Genomic DNA, 21672 nt, shown 5'->3' on the forward strand with positions numbered 1-21672 from the left:
GAACAAGGCCTGCACTTTATTTTCCAAAGTAGTTTTTATACCTTAAGTTATGCATAGAGGATAATGGGGGAAGGGGTAGAATCATGCAGTAAGCCAGGCTTTCTTCTTGCAAACTTATCATATGTAAAAGTTTAGGTGATTTACATCATCTTCTGGCCCAGAGGCCTGTTAACATTTTAAGACCCTTTCTTCAGAAGACTTATTTTTTTCTAAAGGTGATTGATTAGTCAGGCGCCACCCTCTCAAAACATTAAATAAAGTTGCATTCCTACAGGGCAAAGGTGTGGTGGGCTATAACAAGAAAAAGAATTAACTCAAGGGTCCAAGGTTACAAACATTAAAGCTACTATTTATACCAATTATATTAATCAATACACTGCCAGGGACACAGCAGGTAAGGGATATGGAGACTTAGCAGCAAACATTGGCTCAACAAGTGAAAAACCCTTCACCCATACAATTTCTAATCAATCGTTTAACTGCTCAAAGGAATCTGTATTTAGACAGTTTAGAACATCTCATGCCTCTCACAGTTGGGAGGCTCTGAGCAATCACATGTGGCCGAAAAAACCTATTCAGGCAGGCTAGAGGACTTCCAAAGGAGTTTGTAGGTTGAAACACTATCACACCCAGAAACTTTATTAACTGGAGCTGTAAGTTAACTCTTTTTTTCAGAGAGAGGTAGTGGGGGACAGCCCCCCGCCCCATAAAGTTAGAGGTGTAGGTGAGAGCACAAAGCAGAAAGTAGGCGGACTCTGGTTTTGGGGGTAGATGCTAGAGAATTTCCAGGGGTACTCCTGAGGCTCGATCCTACCTTTGCGCACGCCAAGCCTCCTTCCTAATGACCTTTGCCACAGGTGGAGCTCTTCACGCCGTCTCCCGGCATCTCCCCCTTTTTATTTCTTAAAACAGCCAGATGCAGCTCAGTCACGAGCCTCTGAATGTTCTGCCAAAGAATCCTGACAATACAAGGAAGAATGATTATGAGAAGCAAAATTAAAGCACCAGCAGCGACATAACAAAGGATATTAGACAGAATGTTTTTCCCTGAAATGAAGTTAGAGAAAGTGTGAAAAAAAGTCATTAGCTGCTCCAGCGGCGGTAAAATACAGTCGAGAGTGTTCCAGGGTCTGTATTTGATTATGAAGTTTCCCTAAGTCCAGGCCAATGTCAGAGCTGTTCCAAACACCTGAGATATGATTTTTGATTTTTTTTTAAATTTATAATCTGTCTCGTTTATCTTTAAAGATGTCATGCATATCCACCGGTAATCAGCGTGGCATGACAGAGCCATTTTCACTTTTAAAGCCTGTAACTCAGTCTCAATATGCATTATTGCCTCTTCCAAGGCATTTATTCTCATCCTCCCTTGGACTGCAAGGAGATCCAACCAGTCCATTCTGAAGGAGATCAGCCCTGGGATTTCTTTGAAAGGAATGATGCTAAAGCTGAAACTCCAGTACTTTGGCCACCTCATGCGAAGAGTTGACTTATTGGAAAAGACTCTGATGCTGGGAGGGATTGGGGGCAAGAGGAGAAGGGGACGACAGAGGATGAGATGGTTAGATGGCATCACTGACTCAATGGACGTGAGTCTGAGTGAACTCTGGGAGTTGGTGATGCACAGGGAGGCCTGGCATGCTACCATTCATGGGGTCGCAAAGAGTCAGACACGACTGAGTGACTGATGATCTGATCTGATCTGAATTTCCTATTTATAGTTTCTTGTGTTGCTAAAGTTAAAGAGACATTTTTAGACATGGTATCAACAAATTGGGCAGTATGCACTTGTTGAGTCAATGATATTGCTGCCACAGTAACAGAAGTAATGGTGGTTATTAAAGCTGCTATTTCCAGGATAAGCAAGCCCACAAACCGTTGCAATCGCATTAAATCCTGTAGTTGTAATACAGCAAGACCAAAATTATCATATCAATAAGTGGTTATATCATAAGACAAGGTGGACGTTGTAACACTACAAAGGAGCAAACATTATATTGAGGGTTTAAACATGATGAGAGCATGTATTGTTCACAAGTCACTACATTGGGTCCACCAGTGAAAGTCATATGTACACTAAGTTTTCTAGAATTGTTGGTAAAGAGAAAAACTTAAGGAGAGGGTACACAAGCCAAAACAGAATAAGTAGAATTATTTTTTGGTTGGAATTCGTGCTGCAGCAGCCTTGTCAGTCTCGCCAGGATCTCGATGTTTATCTTGCCTCCCCTGTGGGCGGACGCTGCCCCCGCTCTCTCGCTGAACCGGCTTTGGGCTCAGCGGCAGCCAAGCGAGCGCAGACCAACGCTGGCGGGGCTACCGGCTGCGAGTGCTGGGTCCTGGCAGCCAGGCTGGTCCAGCCCGCGGCTCCCGATGCATGGCTGTTCTGTGCAGAGGAGTGCCCCTCCTCTTTTGTGATCGAAGCAATGGGGGAACCGGGTGTCTGGGGGACTGCAACATGGCAAATCAGCCTGTCCCGGATCTAAATTGGAGAATCTGCATCCTGTGGAAAAATACAGTCACATCCTCGACCGCTAGTTAATAATGGGTCAGGACCCTTCCATTGTCTTGAGAGGAGGTCCTTGCATTTGACTAATGGTTTTGCATTCAATTGCTCAGGGCACCAATGGCGAAGCATTGCAGTAGTTCCGGCTGAATCAGTATTTAAAATATTCATTACGGAAAGAGCATGTTGCAAGATTTGATGGGGAGAACTATACTTAAATTCTCCTTCCTTTAATTTTTTGAATTTGGATTTTTAGTAGCCTGTTCCAGGCGCCACTTGCCCGGGTCCAACCCCAGTGGATCCAGGAAATTCGAAGCAGGGATGGCGTCCGCAAAGATCAGGAAACAATTGCTTAATTAAACGTTAATTAAGGATATAAAGAGTGGTTAAATAAGGATAGCTCAGTGAGGAAATTCAGCGGAGAACAGAGGCTGAAATACAAATAGCTCAGTGAGGAAATTTAGTGGAGAAAAGAGGCTGAATAATTCAGCCAGAAGGTGAGAAAAAGAACGAGGAGACCAAGTTTTGGTGAACAAGGCCCACACTTTATTTTCCAAAGTAGTTTTTATACCCTAAGTTATGCATAGAGGATAATGGGGGAAGGGGTAGAGTCATGCAGTAAGCCAGGCTTTCTTCTTGCAAACTTATCATATGTAAAAGTTTAGGTGATTTACATCATCTTCTGGCCCAGAGGCCTGTTAACATTTTAAGACCCTTTCTTCAGAAAACTTATTTTTTTCTAAAGGTGATTAGTCAGGCGCCACCCTCTCAAAACATTAGATAAAGTTGCATTCCTACAGGGCAAAGGTGTGGTGGGCTATAACAAGAAAAAGAATTAACTCAAGGGTCCAAGGTTACAAACATTAAAGCTACTACTTATAACAATTATATTAATCAATACACTGCCAGGGACACAGCAGGTAAGGGATATGGAGACTTAGCAGCAAACATTGGCCCAACAAGTGAAAAACCCTTCACCCATACAATTTCTAATCAATCGTTTAACTGCTCAAAGGAATCTGTATTTAGACAGTTTAGAACATCTCATGCCTCTCACAGTTGGGAGGCTCTGAGCAATCACATGTGGCCGAAAAAACCTATTCAGGCAGGCTAGAGGACTTCCAAAGGAGTTTGTAGGTTGAAACACTATCACACCCAGAAACTTTATTAACTGGAGCTGTAAGTTAACTCTTTTTTCAGAGAGAGGTAGTGGAGGACAGCCCCCCCCTAAAGTCAGAGGTGTAAGTGAGAGCACAAAACAGAAAGTAGACAGACTCTTGTTTTGGGGGTAGATGCTCGAAAATTTCCGGGGGGACTGCTGAGGTTCGATCCCACCTTTGCGCATGCCGAGCCTCCTTCCTTATGACCTTTGCCACAGGTGGAGCTCCTCACGCCGGCTCCCGACATACCTTTTCTTTGGTCAGTGGACACTTAGGTTGCTTCCATGTTTTGGCTATTGTGACCAGTGCTGCTATGAACGTAGGGGTACATGTAGCTTTTTGAATTTGAGTTTTCTCCAGCTATATGTCCATGAGTGCACTTACTAGATCATATGGGAACTCTATTTTTAGTTTTTTAAGGAGTTTCCTTATTATTTTCCATAGTGGCTGTACCAATTTACATTCCCACCAACAGGGTAAGATGGTTCCTTTTTAGGAGAGAGGCCTTTAGAATGGCCAGAATTTGTGATCTCAGGGTAATATTTTTGGAGAAAATTGAGGATACCACAGAGAAAGTGGGAAAGAAAGTTCCATGACTATGAATTGATTTCGGTGCATGTGATCTCAGCTTAGAGTACCTGTGCCTGACCTCTCATCAGATTTTATTCCATAAGCATTTACATAGCAAAGCACTTCAAGGAAATGATTATTGAGCTTACAAACAAAACATCATTTGTAAGGCTACAGGGAACTTAATCAATGTCTTTAAGGTGTAACGACAAATCCTACAGATAAGCCAGGACTTAAAATGGAAAGAAAGCACTTCAGTTTAAATGACAGAAATTTTCTTTGTAAATTAGGGGCTGTCTTAAATATGTTTAGACACCAAGTTTCCATACCTTTGGTTTAGACTAAATTCAGGGAATCAGTGAGTAGTTTCACAAAAGAGTAAAATAAAAATTTTACTTAGTTGATCTCACACGGGTTTTTTTGTTGTTGTTGTTGTTTTATCTTTTCTGCTTTGGTTCACGTGTGGATGGATCAGAAGCAGGGGTCCAAGTGATACCAATACAAGTCATATTTCTAAATCTGGAGGTATTATTAACTGTGTTTTCTGTTACTACAACCCAACATTAGCCCTAGAACTTTTGAATAAATTTAGAACACAAAACAAATACATGCCCTTTTGTGATATACTCCTGCTCAGAGTGGGACTCACCACCTGTTGACCCCCTTGGAGCCTTCATTACCTGACAAAAGAAGATTGGTGCCCTTTGTTGAAAGTTCTGTTGAATCATTTTTGGCACACATAGGCTGCAGTCAGAGTAATGTTTTTCCCAATCTCTGCATGCTTTAAACACTTCTGCCACATCTTAGTTATTCCAACTCACAATAAATCCTTTTGCATAATTGCTGGCTTATTTAGCATCTGTACAATGACATTCATTTTTGGCTACTTATTCCCGTTTTTCTTTTACACACTCTTAGGAAACATAAAAAGAGACTGCTTTGGTCTCAGATTTTGGGTTGACTAGTAAGTCAGATAATTGATGATGGTGATTGCTCACGCTGTTTCCCTATAGGTCTGGTCCACGTGCTGTCTCATCATTGCAATAGATGGACTCACTCTTGAGTTTAAAGAAGATTGTCCTGTTTAGGGGCTTCCCAGGTGGTACTAGTAGTAAAGAACCTGCATGCTAATGCAGGAGACATAAGAGATGCAGGTTCGATCCCTGCATTGGAAAGATCTCCTGGAAGAGGGCATGGCAACCGGTGCCAGCATTCTTTCCTGGAGAATCCCATGGACAGAGGAGCCTGGCGGGCTACAGTCCATGGGGTCGCAAAGAGTCAGATACGACTGAAGCAACTTAGCACACACATACACGTCCTGTTTAGGAAACGGTTTTCATTATTTGCATTTGCTGTTGTTCCTCTTGTTGATCTAGTCTCTTTCTGTAATAAGATGTGCATTTGTTGTTCCTTTTATCAGTTGTCCTTAAACTGCCTCTAATGCTAGATCCATCGGGGGGTTTGAGGGAAAGGTGAGTTATTTTTTCTTTTTAATAAATGCAAGTGAATCGGTCATTCGGGATTTAAAATTCTTATTTTTAAGGACCACCAAGTACAGATTTATTCACATGTTTGCAGAATTATCTGGGAAACTCTTCGGGAGAGATTTTTTTGTTTTAATGCTAGCAGTTGCATTTAGACCATTCCAGTGTTCTTGCCTGGAGAATCCCAGGGACGGGGGAGCCTGGTGGGCTGCCATCTATGGGATCGCACAGAGTGGGACACAACTGAAGTGACTTAGCCAAAGCAACAATTGCACTTAGACGTCCAACTAGAAGCACTAGACAGAATGTCTCTCCCGGGATTTGTCCTACTTCTTCTAAACCTGTTGTTGGGTGCACGAAATGCTTTGAACAGCTCAGAACAAAAATGCAGCACAAGCACGAGGTAGTGATAGTGTTGTTCCCGATCCTGTTTTTGCAGCTGGCCACTGGAAGTGTTTGGGACGAGGTTCAGCCGAGGCTCCCTAACTGGGGAGGCGTTACCTAATCAGGCTTTAAACCACATCAAAGTGAGTGTGTGTCAGGCAAGGCAACCAGTTCATAACAAATGCTGAGGAATGATAGGATGTTATGACATCTAGGATAAAATATTATTTTAGAAACGGAATATGGCTTTTCCTAGCTCAGTACCTTTCTGTTCACCTTTGATAGAGTGTGCCAAAGTTTGGCCTTTGGAACCTGAAAACTCAATGAAGGCTCAAGAATCTCCTGAATTCTGTTGCAAATAAAACTTAGCCAACTGGGTTGAGATTGACAGAGTGGGCACAAAGTTGTGTGGCCATGAGGACAGGGTGTGCCATCTTTGGCTTCCTTACCCAGCTGTTAGAGAACCACCTGACAAACCACTGTGTGTACTTTGGTTTCAGCTTCACGGATCTATCTGTAGATGGTGTTAAATAGCAATTGACTGCACACTCTGCAGCCGAGTGCAGCTGGTTGGAATTGTAGCTCTACCACAACCTACCTGTATGTATGTCCTTGAGTTACTATGTGTAACTCAGTCTCACTTTTGTCATCTGTGAAATGGGAATCAAAACTTTACCTCTATCATATGCTTTTTTAAGATTACACAGTACACGTACACATACAGCATTCAGTACCTGCCCCTGGCCAAGTGTTCAGTAAATGTTGGTTACTATTTTGAAGTCATCAAGTGATGCAAAATCCCTTACGGGGAAAGATGACACGTACAGGACTCCTCAGAAAATCATGTAGTCTTGAAAGGTCATCACTAGTTAGCCACATTTTGCAGACATTTATGCATGTGACCTTTATGTGTATATTGTTGGCCAAGGGTAATTGTTAATGATTCTAAGAAGAAACCCAAGGGGTATGTGGCATAACTCCTGGTGTTGTTTCTTTTTTTTTTTTTTATCCTGGTGGCTTACTATGAGATTGGTGGTCACTGGGCTCAGAGTTGAGACGTACCACTCTTTTTCTCCAGATTGGTTAGATTTTGGGCTTTTTTGATTGTTATTTGCCCTAAAGCTTTTGAGGCTTTGGCTGTGAGAGGCATGCTGGTTGTCAGAGGCCAGTGGAGTGTGAGTCCAGGGTAATTGGCAGAATAGGGTAAGTTTCAGGGGGTCCTCTGTTACTGTCAGGTACTGTGGGTTCACTGTACAGGGCAGCCTGCTTTCACTCTGTATGTGGCTTATTCCATGTTTGATGACTTCTTCACTCCTACATCATCCCTGTGAGCATGAAACAAGTAGGTCATAAACTGTGACTCAGACTTTCTCATAAATAAGAGTTCTCTCAGGATACTAGTCACTTAACCTATGGCTATTTCCCGAGCTGATCAATTACCCTCCCAGGTAGGAACACCACTGCTTCAAAAACACATTGGTTTCCCATATTATCTTTCTCACTTCATTTTGGTGAAATTCAGGAAATTTTGAAATTAAATCATTTCTGAAGTTGTGCATTATCAAATGTCACAGTAAAATTATATGAATGCCTCCTTATTTCCACGTGTAGTTTCAATTTCCTGAAGCTAATTTTTCCCTTCTAATTATGAGCACTCCAAGAAGAATTAGTTTTTGCAACTCAGCATGAGAGCAAGTAACTCTTATTTCTTCAGGCTGAGTTGAATGCAGGAGACTTCCTGAATGTGCCTGAATACAAGTGCCTAAGGTACACGATAAGTGTTTCCTGTTCTGTTATTATTATTCTATTTTTAATGCTAAGGGTCACTGGGGAAATGATTTCCCAATGGTCAGAACTGCGTGTTTGGTATTTCTAAAGGAATGTTACCCTGGTGATAGGTATCAAGAAAACTTCAGTGATTTCTTTTTTTTTTTTTTCCCCGGAAGGGTAACATTTATGTGAAAGTTTCAACTGTGTGTTAAATGTTATTTTAAAATTACAAGGTTGATTTAGACATATTTATCAAATCCAAGTGTACTTCTAGGTATCTGTTTGCTCATGAAAAAAATAAAAGCATACATGTTCACTTAAGTGGATTTTGCTTTCCCATAAATAAGTGACTAGAATGTCTTTCCACACTGAACTTATTGTTGTTCTTTTCGCCCCTCATCCAAGTAACTAGACTGGAAAAGGGAAAGGAGAGTAACATTGCATTTCAGGCAGAACTAAAACATCTTGAGAGTAGTGTTCAGAATTATCCACGGACTCATTCTTCTGATTTTCCTGACTGTAACGCATTGAATCTACCAAGGGTTTTTGTTGTTGTTGTTGTTGTGTTTTTGTGGATTCAGTATTAGTTAGCTAAGACAAATATGCTAATTGTTTTGGAACTGGAACTCTTCTGCTTCCTGGGATCCGTCACACAACCTCCCTCCCTTTCTTGAGAGTTATTGTACCTTGTCTGGTTCTGAAGTTGGCTCCTAACAAATATTGTATCAAAACAAAGCAAAAATAAGTCTGCTTTCATTATTCTCATATCTTTAAAATTCATATGCCTGGGTTTTAATTCCTTAGTGTACATTCTTTTGTTAATGCAGTTTTACAAAATAGTCAGGATCCTATCTTGTTCCCTATGGAAACCTTGGAAATGACAGTAATCTCTCTCTCTTATTTTTCATCTGAGAACATAGCAAAAAGGTATAAGAACTCTGTAGTACTTTTCTATCCCCATCTCCTTCATTTTCAGATCATAAATAGGAACTATGGCTATTAATTTTAGTAAAATGATGTACTGTCTACCACTTCTAATGCCTTATTATGCACCAGGAACTAGGTTAAATACTCGGCATGACAGCTGACTCTCGAACAACATAGATTTGAACTGCACAGTTCCGTTTATATGCAGATTTTTTTTCACTAATTGTGTACCACACAGCCTGCTGTTGGTTGGATATATGGGTGCAGAACCCTGGGTATGGAGACCCAGCTATAAGTTATATTCAGACTTTTGACTGTTCAGGGACTGGTACCCCTAACCTCCACATTGTTCAAAGGGCAACCATACTTTGATTCAGTTGGTACAACAAAGTAGAGTAGATATTAGTATCCACATTCTAAGTGGGGAAACTGACTCTTTGAAAAGTCAGTTTCACATAGATAGAAAATGAAGGAGCCAGAAAATGGTCGCTGGGCCCCCTCTCATTAGGAGGCCACCCTCAAAAACATGGATGTGGTGAGTATGATAAGAAAATGTAGTATCAAGGGAAGCAGTGTGCAGTTTCATCATTGAAAGTTAGCTATAAAGATAGCGGGTTCTCTGTCTGCATGGAGACACACCAGAGTACATACGTGCCCGTATGAGGGGGTGCAGAGATCACCACCTGCCCCTGTCATACCTCAAGGGAGGTAGCAATCATTCTCTCTCCTCCCCCAAATGTTCTGACCCATCCTTTGCAAATATCCTTCTAAAATGAAAGTGGTAGACGAGAAGCAAAGAAAATAACCACACAAGCTTCATGATAAGTTGCCATATTTCCAAGTTAAGTATAAGAAAAAAGTCATAGCTCACATTCAAGATTGAATTGAATAAGTATCCTGGTTCGAATTTCTTGCAGGCAGTGAGTCAAATGCTGTCTAGAAAATAGCATGTTCTTTGAAAGAGAATGAAAGACTGTGAATTTATACTCGGATTTGTTTTCTGTGTGTTTATTAGTTTTGCAGCTCTCTGATGAAAGTATCTTCCATTCAGTAGTGTCTGTGATCTTCAGTGCCAGCAGCTGTTAGAAATAGATATTCAATAATTTAATAACTGTTTATTGCGAATTAAGATCACTCCCATAGGTGTCTGTGCCTTGGTGCCCAGTGTTGGGCTCTGTACCACATCCTCTTGCCTTCAGAACACTGAAAATGGAGACTCAGTTTCAGCTTAGACTATTTTCATATCCCACACATCCATCCAGAATGGTTAACATTGCTAAGTTCTTTGTTAAATTACAAGTCTACTGCCTGGCTAAACAAGTGAACAAGCAATGTTCAAGAGCCCTTCGGTTTTGACTTTAGCTTGTTGTAATTTTCTACTGATGATGCAAGATTCTACACACAGGATGACAGGGCCAGAATCGGGAGCCTTTTTGAGGAAACTGAAAATCCTCACCCTTTTAAAACCTTACATCCACTAGTATCACATTATTTCTCAAATTAAAGGTTACATTTTCTGCCTCCCTAAGACTAATGTCACCTCTCCAAGTGGAAAACAAGAGCGGCATTTGGCATTCGTTTATCCCAAACCCAAATCGCTGACCCTTTGTTTTTAGTACTTTGCCCTTTTGCTTTTGCTTTTTTAACTTGCTTGTGACTCTCTGCTTCCCCCATCTTTTTTTTTGGTACAATGATTCTTACCTTGTCTTTCCCCAGTCCGTTTCTGACCTGGAGAGACGTGCAGCATGTTATTGTCAGGACTTCCCGTGCAGGACATTTGAACGCTAATGACTGGAAAACCAATGCTGCTGGTTTTAAGGGTGAGAACTTCTTTCATCTTCTGTCACAGGCAAAATATTTTTATTTTCCCCCATTTTAAATGGAGAGCAGGAAACAGAACCCGTCCACAGAAACTTTAAATTTTGTACTGACACAGGAAGAGGTTGATCTCTTAGTAAAAAAATTAAAAAATTTTAAAGGCAGATTCCTCTTTAAAAAAAATTAAAACAACATATTTATGGCAGATTTCCTTGGCTTCCCATATCATAGGTCAGATTTTTTAAAGGTAACCATCTCCCAAGTATTGTCGACCTATGAGGCTCTTTGTTAGCTTACTATTTGCTGTCCTTGATTATCTGAGTGATATTTGTAACAATGAATTTAAAAATTCCTTACCTTCTGGAGTGACTACTTCCGATTAATAACAGCTGGTATCTTTTGTTCCTTTGAGGGTAGCACTGTTAGTTGGTAGGCTATGCTTTCTATATATTTTGTTTTTGTTTTCCCCAAACTTCCGCAAATAGGAAAACAGGCCTAATTCTATGACATTACTTTACATAAACTAATAATTCTTATGAAGCTTCATAATGCAGTCTTATGCAAGTGTACACAGGCTATAATAAGTGCTAACTATTTTTCCCATGGCTGATAAGGTTTATAGTTTCCTCAAACTATCTTCCTCAAACTATCTTACTTATTTTGTTTGTTGTCATCCATAACATATGCTATAATCAAAAGAAAATAATTATATAAAGTGGATGTCCTACAGTTTAGTGTCTTTACTCAGGTTTCAGATAACCTAGATTTTAAACCATTAATTTAAGTTATAACAAAGATTACTTTTTGTCATATCTGCAGAGTTACATTTATTCCCAAATAATATTTGTATCATTATATATCCCTATAGATGAAAAACAGTATTCCATAACAGAAGGAATAACTACTTACAAATTGCAGTTCTGGTCCTCAGATCACTGGTAATAAGCTGAATAATCCTGGGCAAGTCATTTAATTTTTCCAGGCCCTAACTTCCCCAACTTAGTTTAGAAGCTGAATATTAACTACAGAGAATATCTTATGTATGGTTTCCATATATCCATAGTATATTATACTCAATGTATATGAATATTCATGGTGAAAATGTAACGTGTAATTTTAAAAATTATTTGCAAGTAGCTTACTAGAGTCTCATGCTTTGCCCAAACCTTTCAATATGCCAGTTAACCAGTGCTATATAAAAGAGTTCTTTGACTAACATCTTGCCTGAAGACTTCACTTTTAGAAAAGATAAAGACTAGCCCTCTTCTTTTGAGTATTATCAAACACCTTTCCATGCTTGTAAACTATATAATGCAGCAGTGTTCAATGAGCTTTTAATCGAAAGCATTGTAAATACCAGTTGAGATCATATTTTCTGAAGCCCAAATCAAGACACAGTCCCAAAATAGTAAATGCTATGTGCAGCATAAAAAACATTTGAAAGTTCAGTTGTTCGAGAAAATCCAGGATGTAATTTGCCATGTGTATGCTTCCTTTTGATTAGCTTCCACATGCTTCCAACCCCTACTATAAATTCAGGCAGTCAAGGGGTTGAGTTTGGGGAGCAAGATGGGGTGGGGGAAGGGATGGAAACATAACCTTGGTTGGTTCAACACTGCAATGAACTTCTTAGTAGAAGGTTCATACACTAAGTACATTGACCTCCATGAAGTTGAGGAATCAACTTTAACCCAAATAAAAGTCTTAGTTTTACTTATTCCTTTTTGGCAACTTAAAAAGAGCAAATGGTTCTAATAAAAAACGCAACTCTTTTGAAAACCTCTGTTGGTTTTGGAGAGGGGGAAGCAGAGGCTTTAGACTGAATCTCACCAGATCCAAACCTGAGTCTGAAGGGGGCTATCCACTGCTTCTGGCAGGGGGCAAAGAGCGTTTTACTATTGCACGTGGCAATATTTAGTATAATATTTCACTCTTCTCTTAGATTACTGCCAAGAGTAACAATTAAAGTTCGCTTTTTCATAGATGAATTACCCTGAATGGTCTGGACTCCCAGCGGAATTGTTTTGTAATTTTGTTGATGGCAAGCCCCATATTTTATCTAAACATGATCATAATAAGAAGAATTTTTGACGTTTTCGTCCCTTCTCTAAGCATGCCCATCCCCTCCCTAGCATCCCACAAATAAAAGCGATGAAGGCAGAGGCTAGCAGGAGAGGAGTCGTGCTCTGGCAGGCAGGGGTTGGGGAATGCAGGTCACTAGGACTGGAGAAAGATGGGCTGACTTTATGGAATAAGAACTGAATGAACAAAAAATAGGGAAGGCTTGGAAAATGTTCATGCAATGAGAGCTCATATTTTAAATTAGGTCAGCCAGCTTTTGCAGGCCTTACTTAGTGGGAACACATGGCCAAGTGTTTCTCCTTAGGCAACAGAAGTTGCCTGCAAACAGAAGCCTGCAACCCTGGGTGTGCGCCCTTACCACTGGGCTTGGTCCTAATGCTGAGTGAGATGTAGGTACGAAACGAATCTGAAAACACCTGTGCTTCCCTGGGCTTGCTCCTATGGCCTCATGTTGAGTGATTTAACTTGTATGAAGAGTGAGGTGTTGGGGTTTTTTTTTTTTTTTTCAAATCACTAGAATTTCATAAACTGGTTGGCAGGTATTCTTCTGCAATGGGGCTGTCAGTATTAATGTCCAGATTTCCTCTTTCTTACCTGGTAAAGCAGACAGCTCAGTGTAACAACCAGTTAGGTTTGGGGGTCTCTCCATCAATAGTCTTGATAGTCTTAGTTCTCACTGATAACTTGGAAGAAGCCAGCACCGTACAGATCAGTCTTTCCCCAAACCCTGCCAAGTGCCTTTCATACAGCGTCCTTACATATCTTTGAACCTACCCACGTGTGGTCCATCTAAGTTAGAGAACAGACCTAGATGCTATCAGATCTAAACTGATGTGGGTCTCCGTTCAAGGCAGTTGATCCACTCTTACCTACATGTGTTATGGGCCTGGATTCCTGGCCCCTGGAAGGACATTCCTTCCAGAAGCAACTGCTGGCTTCCATTAACTGGCACGGACAGATTGCATTCAGGCAAGGAAGTTGCCTAGGGAGGACTGACTCCTCTGTGCATTTCTCTGAGAGCAGAGTTACAGATAAGCTGGATGCAGAGAACTTTCTTCCCCTTTCTCTGCACTCTCCTTACAGTGAGATCAATTTATAAACAGTCCTGTCATGAGATTCGTTCACAGTAAAGGCAGCCCCAAACCTGGAAGCCACTCATCAACATTTTTACGTTATGGTAGCTTAACTTTTAACAATGTTAACTGAACTAAAATGATTCTATCTTGCTGCTTCTTTATAATAATAATAATCTAATATAGATAAAATACCTTTTGTAGAAGATCTGTTTTTTAAAATAAACATAATTCAATGAATACATACCTATGAAAACTAACTGGATGTTATTTTGATATGTTCATCCTGTGAATAATCCAAGCTAAGTTTCAGATAATACCTTTTGATTTTAAACCTCTTCTAAGATAGTTTAATAATAAATGGAATAAATATGATGCATCTATCAAATAATCTGAGATTATGCATGAAAATAGGAAAGTATGTGCATGCAACCACATCACCAGATGTGTTATCTGCCACTAGAGAACTAAAATCCAAATTCCAGTATTTTTGCTACTGACCAACATTTGCAATGCCTGGAGACAACTTTGGCATTCAATTGTTTGTTTGGGAGTTTCTTTAGTATTTCTTTCTCCTTTTTTCCCTTTGCTCTTATGAAATGTCTTTTCTATTTTTTTCCTTTCTTTTTAATAACCCCCTCGTGCTCCTTAAAATGTGCAAATCAACCATAGAAGTGAGGGTTTTGCCATCTGGGTGACTTTCTTCAAGGAATTTAATTTACGTAGTCTCCTGATTTACTTATTCACAAATATTTCCTGCACACTGTCAGCAGGCCAGCCCAACACATGATGAAGCACACCCAAAGAGCAGAAGCAGAAGGAAATGTCCAGGTCCTATGACTTTGCCTCCTGTGATCTGGCTGCACTGTGATTTACCTACAGAAACAGAAGTTTACGCTGTACTTTTTTCTCCCTCCAGTCAAATCCAATCAGTCTTTCAGATTCATGTTTATAAAAGTGTCAGTGACCCTTCTCTCACCATCTAAAAAGCAGCCCAGCCTGAGCAGCAGAAGGCAGCTAATGAAAGAATCTCTCCTGTGGCATGCCACATACATTTTGATGAGCTCTGTTTTTGCATAGAAGGTATATGGATCCTAGGGCCCTAGAGAGGGCCTGCTTGAGTTCTGCATTCTTCTAGAATCCATGGCTCAGAGCCTTTCAGGAAGAACCCCTCCCTCTTTCTGCTTTAATTTGAGGACCCTACCTATTTCCTACCCATCTCTTCCCCCAGTCTCCTGGGCTGTGCTCACTGAATCTTTCCCCTGCATCCATAGCCTTGGTTTGCTGATGCAGCTATGAGAAGTCTAACTGAATGCATGCAACATCAATGCTGTAGTTTTTTTTCAAAGTGTCTGTATTTGGATATGATAACTTGATATTATACAGTTAAACTCTCTTAAATCTAGGAACAGGAATAGACGTCAGATAATAAATTAGGAACTTCTGTCATCTTTACTAGGCGAAAGAAAGAAAAAAATGTCATTGAAAATCAAAATGACAACTAAGTGAGCGAGGTTACCACGCCTTCCATTTCACTGCCCTCCCAGACTATGTAAGTCTCTTTTTTTCTACCAGCATGTTGCTGAAACCTCCCCATCCCCCACTGACTCTTTCTTTGACCACAACTAAACTACTAGATTTTTAAATTTTTATTTCTAACTGATTTCCCACTGTGGGGAAAACAATTGACAGTCTAACATGACTTCTTAGCCTCAGAGGCCCTTAACTTTTAATAACCTTTATTACTTTTAATTGCCATCATTTTATTTCCACTGGTAGGGCTGGTAATTTTAAGATGTTCCAATATATTTTTAATACCTACTTGTCTTGCTTTCAGTTTGTAACGCTTATTTAAAAAGAATTTAGAAGTGCTGAAACCATTAAGCATGCCATGTGTTGAATTGAAACTAAAGGTTTTGAAATGTGTGCGGCTATTTTTGCGTATATAAAGTGATATCTGATGTGTTACCATTTGAAAGAGTAAAGCTATATTGTTATCATATTATTTCACTGTACAAATAATATTTTATCTTTGCCACCTAGCATGCTGATGTGATGTTGGTAGCTATGATTAAAGTCCATAATGTACCGTAATTGGAAATGTGCACATCAAGTTTTCAAAAAAAGGTCAAAGTGAAATGTTATTCATCTGGTCAGTGTCGGAGGGGATATTTGAATCAGATGCTTGACTTTGGTCCCAATCCTGTTTTCAGAAATAAAACATTTAGTTCTTTTAAAATGCAGAGAGCTATATAAATACATTTGATCCTACCTAATAAAATTTGCTCCCTAGAAATGCTACCTGAGTTTCTTTCAAGATTCTGAGTTTTATTCCATTGTACTCTATGAACTCTATTTATTTAATATATTAATTTAAAACCTTTCATTTTGCATTTATTGATCATTAATATATGAGCTTACCTTCTTGCTCATTTATAAAAAAAAGATATGAATCACACATAATTTAGGGATTTTACTTTTATTCTTTTATCTCTCGGATGATATACCTAAATATCTACCTGGAAACAGCAATATAGGACCCCTGACAGCCATCTGCCTGGTCACTGCTCAATCTGGAGTCTTGCATTCACAATGCTCACTTGCCCCATCAGAGTGTTCTATTCATACATACTAAATAAGTGAGATTTAAAAATATTTTCTGCTAATGAAAATGCAAACAAAATGTTGTTTTCTCATTGCTGGTCTTTGAATGGTAGCGTTAGGTTTGTTAGACTTTGGGGGTAATTTTGTTTTATACCCCTGCACACAAAAGTTTTAAATGTATGTGGTTTCACACTTAAAATCCATCTTCAAAATAGAATTAAAATGATGGTTGTACTATATGACTGTTACCTCTTTACCAGATATAATTAGTTAATGAAGGGAATTATGTTTAGAGTAGTTTTGTGGTTTTGCCACAGTCTTAAGAACCTTATTTAGTAGAGAGTCTGTTATTGATATTTTCTTTGGCCTTTGAAGAAACCAATTAAAGTTTTTGTATCTTGGGTTTTTAGAATGTGGGTAACAAAATACCAAACGTAATGAGAAGGCTGAGTTGAAGGAAAAGTGCTTTGAAATTGGAAAATATCAAACATAAAAAGAGTCTTGACAAAGATAAGACTCTTAAAGAGTATTTTCATATGTCACAGCTTTCTACTGAAAAATGAGGATAAAGATACAGAACTACGTTGTGAATTAGAATACTGTTTTGGGGGTGAAGTTAATTAAATTATATGAGTGAGCAAGACAAAATGCATTAAGGCTTTTGTAATGAAATTAGCACAATAGGTCTTCCTTTTTTTCCATAATTGCTTATCAATGACTATACTATAATCATATATAAACACAGCTCTACTGTCTTGCAAATTAATTTTAATGTTTAAATATCACCTTGACTTCAACCTACTAAACCTTGAAAATTTGTTTTAGCATAGGAACTAATGACAAATCTGAACAAATTGTAGTTATAAATGTCCTGTCAACTCTTTAGCCATTAATGTACAGTATAAAAGCTACAAGCATAAAATTTGATTTTTTAACAATATGCAAAATTTGTATACTTAAGAGAGAGTTGATGTCTCTCTTTGTGTTATCACCTGATGAAACTCAATTTTGCTAATTCTAATGAGACTGGACTTCCTTAGGTATTTTTAAAACTCTTCTTTCAGCAAATGAGTTTGGCTATCCTTCATGTTAACAAAGCTTAATATTTTGTGGTTACAACTGATATTTTAGAAAAAGATAAAAATCATCAAGCTGTAAACTTGGTAATTACAGGGAGTGATAAACCAGGGCCAGTGCTACTTGAGACCAAAAGTGTGTTGTTAACCATGTAGTAGGGAAATGGATTCATGTGAATCACTAATAATTGGATTCTGAATCCAGTTGTAAAATAAGATGCCTGAAAGACTTAAGCCAAGGCTGTCTTATCGGAAAACACTTACCTACATGTACATGCACATTCTCTTACAGAGATTTTTAAAATTCAACAGTGATTTTCTTATGTTATTTAAAACAAAAAAAAAACTCACTTATCATAGTAGTTTGGAGCATGGGCTCCAAAGTCAAATAACCTGGGATTGAATCCCAGCTTTATAAACAAATACACAGTACATCTGGAAATCCACATACATTCTTAACTTTATTGGAGTGAGTTTACATATTATAAGAAGTACCATTTTAAATGTACAGATGTATACATCTATATAACCATCACCACAGCCAAGGTGTAAAACATTCCCATCACCCCAAAAAGTTCTTTTGCATTCTTTCTTATCCCCCGCCACCCCCTCAATCCTGCCCTGTGCAACCGGATATGTTTACTATTACTATAGATTAGATTGTCTTTGGTAGACTTTCATACAGATAGGATTATTTGAAACTGGCTTCTTTCTCTCCATATATTTTTTGAGGTTCATCCATATCATTAAGTATATGAGGGGTTTATTCTATTTATTACTGACCTGTATTCTATTGTAAGAATGTACCACAATTTGTATTATCATTCACTATTTCATAGATTATTTTCATTTTTATTTTTTATTGAGGTATATTTGATCTATAATATTATGCAAATGCCAGGTATATGACAGTGATTCACAACTTTTAAAAGCTGTACTCCATTTATAGTTATAAAATATTGGCTATATTCCCTGTGTTGTACAATATAGCTTTTTTATTTTGTATATAGTATCTTACCTCTTCCTGTTTCCCTCTCCCCACTGATAGCTGTGAGTTTGTTCTCTGTATCTGTGCATCTGTTTCTTTTTTGTTATATCCACTAGTTTGTTTTAGTTTTTAAGTTCTACATATATGTGGTATCATACCGTATTTGTCTTTCTCTCTAACTTATTTTACTTGCATGATAGCCTCCTGGTCCATCCATGTTGTTGCAAATGCAAACTGTTATACTTTTTTATGGCTGAGTAGTGTTCTGTTGTGTATATATACCATGTCTACTTAATCTATTCATCTGTTGATGGACCCTTAGGTTACTTCCGTATTTTACCAATTATAAATAATGTCACTGTGAGCAGTGGGGTGCATGTACCTTTCCAAATTAGTGCTTTGGTTTCTTTGGATATGTACCCAAGGGTGGAATTACTGGATCATATGGTTCTAGTTTCAGTTTTTTTGAGAAACCTCCATACTCTATAGTGGCTATGCCAATTTACATTTCCACTAACAGTGCACGAAGATTCCCCTTTCCATGGTTAATTTTACTGTTTCTAATTTGGGGGTGTTGTGAGTAAAGCTGGTATGAATATTCATGGACAAGCCTCTGTGTGGACAAATTACAACTTTTTAAACTTTACACACTAGGCAAAAGACCTAATTTAAGGAGAGACTTTGAGGAGTAAGGGGATGGTCCAAAAGACTAACCAGATGTAAAGAACATTTCAGGCCAGGTATATAGCACATACTAAGACTCAATCAAGGAAAAGCTGGAAGACCATTCATCCTAGCTGCAGTGTGTGGCAAAGGGAAGAAGAAGGAAAACAGTATCATATACAGAGTTGAGCACAGCTCTTCCTTCTTGGTAGACACTCAGGGAACTTGATCGTCTACATGTTATGCATCTTTCTCATATGGCATTTAATATTGAATTAATAAACGGTTAATATTGTTAGAATTTTGTATGATAAAAATGGAGCATGCATTATATATATGCATACACACACACACACACACAGAATGTAGCTTAGGAATGAAACTAGCTCCACTCTCCCTTGCAAATATGTCTTTCACTACTATAGTCACGTATTTCTTGTAATTCTGTCCCGCTCTCTGTAGCCTATTTTATCTGATTTGGGTTCTTGTTTCCATTTGCCAAGATTTTAGTTGATGGTTCTGGATGAAGGATTAATTTCCTTATTTGTGTTCTCTGCTTTTCTGGAAGACTACTTGGATTTCAAGAAACAATAGGTAGAGTCAGAAGTTTTGAAAAAAAGCATAATCTGCTGATCCTGAGTGATTTGAGTTAATGGTATGTATATAACCTAGATGAGAGGCATACATGAGTATAAAGAGACTGTTGAACTCTCAGTCTGAGAGCTACTCCTGGGAACCAAAACTTGTATGAAATAGTTTATAAAGCAGTTATTTTAAATAGATGCATTATTTTTTCTTCGTATCTCTTGGAGGATTTGGGGATTAAAACTGGAGGAAACAGCTGTGCTAAAAGCATTGGTCAGGATAAGGGAGGAGAAAGAGAGCCCAGTATGCAAAAAGGGTAGGTATCATGTGATGAGTGAAGTAATTTAAAAGAAACTGAGAACAAAGCTACCTGAATCTTAGAGTAAAAAGTTCTTATTTGATTTGAAAAACATTTTGGAGCCACTGCAGTGATTTGAGAAAGTGAGCTGGATAACAGTAATGACTTTCAAGAAAGTCAATTCCAGTTGCTTTGATGTCAAAGTTTTCTTTTTTAAGCTGATTGTGTAAATCCATGGGTCCTATGATATGTGCTACAAAATGACACGGATAGAAGAAACTGACTTGCTAAAATGGGTGAAAATGCTCTTGCAATGATGTTTTCTCTCATCTTAGCATGCAATTGTATATTCCTCACCTCAAAGGTTGTGACATTCAGTGGAATTTTTCATCATCTCTTGGTCTCCTTCTAAGAGGAGAGTTACAGAGGTGGTATATATAATCATCTTTGCTAAATTCTTTTTTTTTAAGTGACGACAAAGAAATGCTTTTGGAAATGGCTCTTTAATAAACCCAGGGCAAAGGGTGTGGTGAAGAGATTGCTTCTTGAAAAGTGTCAGGCCAGAACCTGTACTTTAAGAAGACTTCACAAATTTCCTTCAAACCAGTCTTTTTGTTGCTTATTATTGTTCAGAAAGCCACTTAACTTCCAATATTTGAATTATTTGCACATACAGCTTTGGTCTTTGAATTTGCCATGTCAGTTTGCAGACATTTAAAGAAAGCGAGTGACACAATTCCGGTTAGCTTCTGGAGTCACTGTGAGTCTCTTGCAGGTAGAGTGAAGATTCATTTACAGTTTATAAGTAACTTTTTCCCTTTCTTAAGTTTTACATCAGTATTCTTTTTCTTAGCGTGAAGCAAACTTAGAATCATCTGTAGTCCTAGGAAGCTGCATAAATTTTTTGAACCTGCCAGAGGCGACAGCATCTATGCTTTCTTAATATACTGTATGGGATGGTTTTGTCTGGAAATCCTTTGCTTCTCTTTATATGTTTTGCCCTCAGAATTGTCTTTAGAACCAAGGTAAAAGATATGTGTCCAGCTTTGTTCCAGAGTTCAGTATTGTGCATCTTACAAGCCTAAAATTTGCACTAAATTCCAACTATATATGATTAAACAATCAGAGGATATACCTAAAAATGCATGAAATGTCTATGATTACATGTTAGGGTGTACCATAGTTTTTTGCACAGATTATTTAACTGAACTAGGGAATCAAATAAGGAAATTGAGTGGAGACAAATCTAGCCTATGATTGACTCAACAAGTCATGTGCCGCAGAGTGGGATATTGTTGTTTAGTTGCTAAGGTGTGTCTGACTCTTTTGTGATCCCAGGAGTTGTATCCCACCAGGCTCCTCTCTCCATGGGATTCTCCAGGCAAGAATACTGGAGTGGGTTTTCACTTCCTTCTCCAGGAGACCTTTCTGACCCAGGGATCAAGCCTGTGTCTCCTGCATCGACAGGTGGATCCTTTACCACTGAGCCAAGAGGAAAGCCCCCAGAGTGGGATGACGTTCCCTTAAAGCAAGAGGCATCTAATTCACATGGGTCCCATATAGGCAACCATGTCGCATGGAATTTGGTTGTAATTTCTCCCACAATTGTCAAAAAGGCCTAGGTATCTTTTAAAAGGTATCTTTCCAGAGATGGTTTTGATCATTTTAACCTTCATCTATTGGTTCA

At 38.7% G+C, this 21672-nt stretch overlaps 1 protein-coding gene across 4 annotated transcripts in view; it reads left to right on the forward strand.

The window, feature by feature from the left end:
- The window catches only part of PCSK5 (proprotein convertase subtilisin/kexin type 5), a 516633-nt gene that overhangs the window by 266124 nt on the left and 228837 nt on the right, over nt 1–21672 (forward strand). For 3 of the 4 annotated variants that reach the window (XM_061425568.1, XM_061425565.1, XM_061425566.1), the window contains exon 10: nt 10515–10618. In XM_061425568.1, coding sequence (XP_061281552.1) covers nt 10515–10618 — 104 coding nt within the window. Of the gene's footprint in view, nt 1–10514; nt 10619–15230; nt 15324–21672 lie in introns of all 4 variants that reach the window. The other variant, XM_061425567.1, reaches the window with a different exon arrangement.

Source organism: Bos javanicus, chromosome 8, assembly GCF_032452875.1.
Source record: "Bos javanicus breed banteng chromosome 8, ARS-OSU_banteng_1.0, whole genome shotgun sequence".
NCBI lineage: Eukaryota > Metazoa > Chordata > Mammalia > Artiodactyla > Bovidae > Bos > Bos javanicus.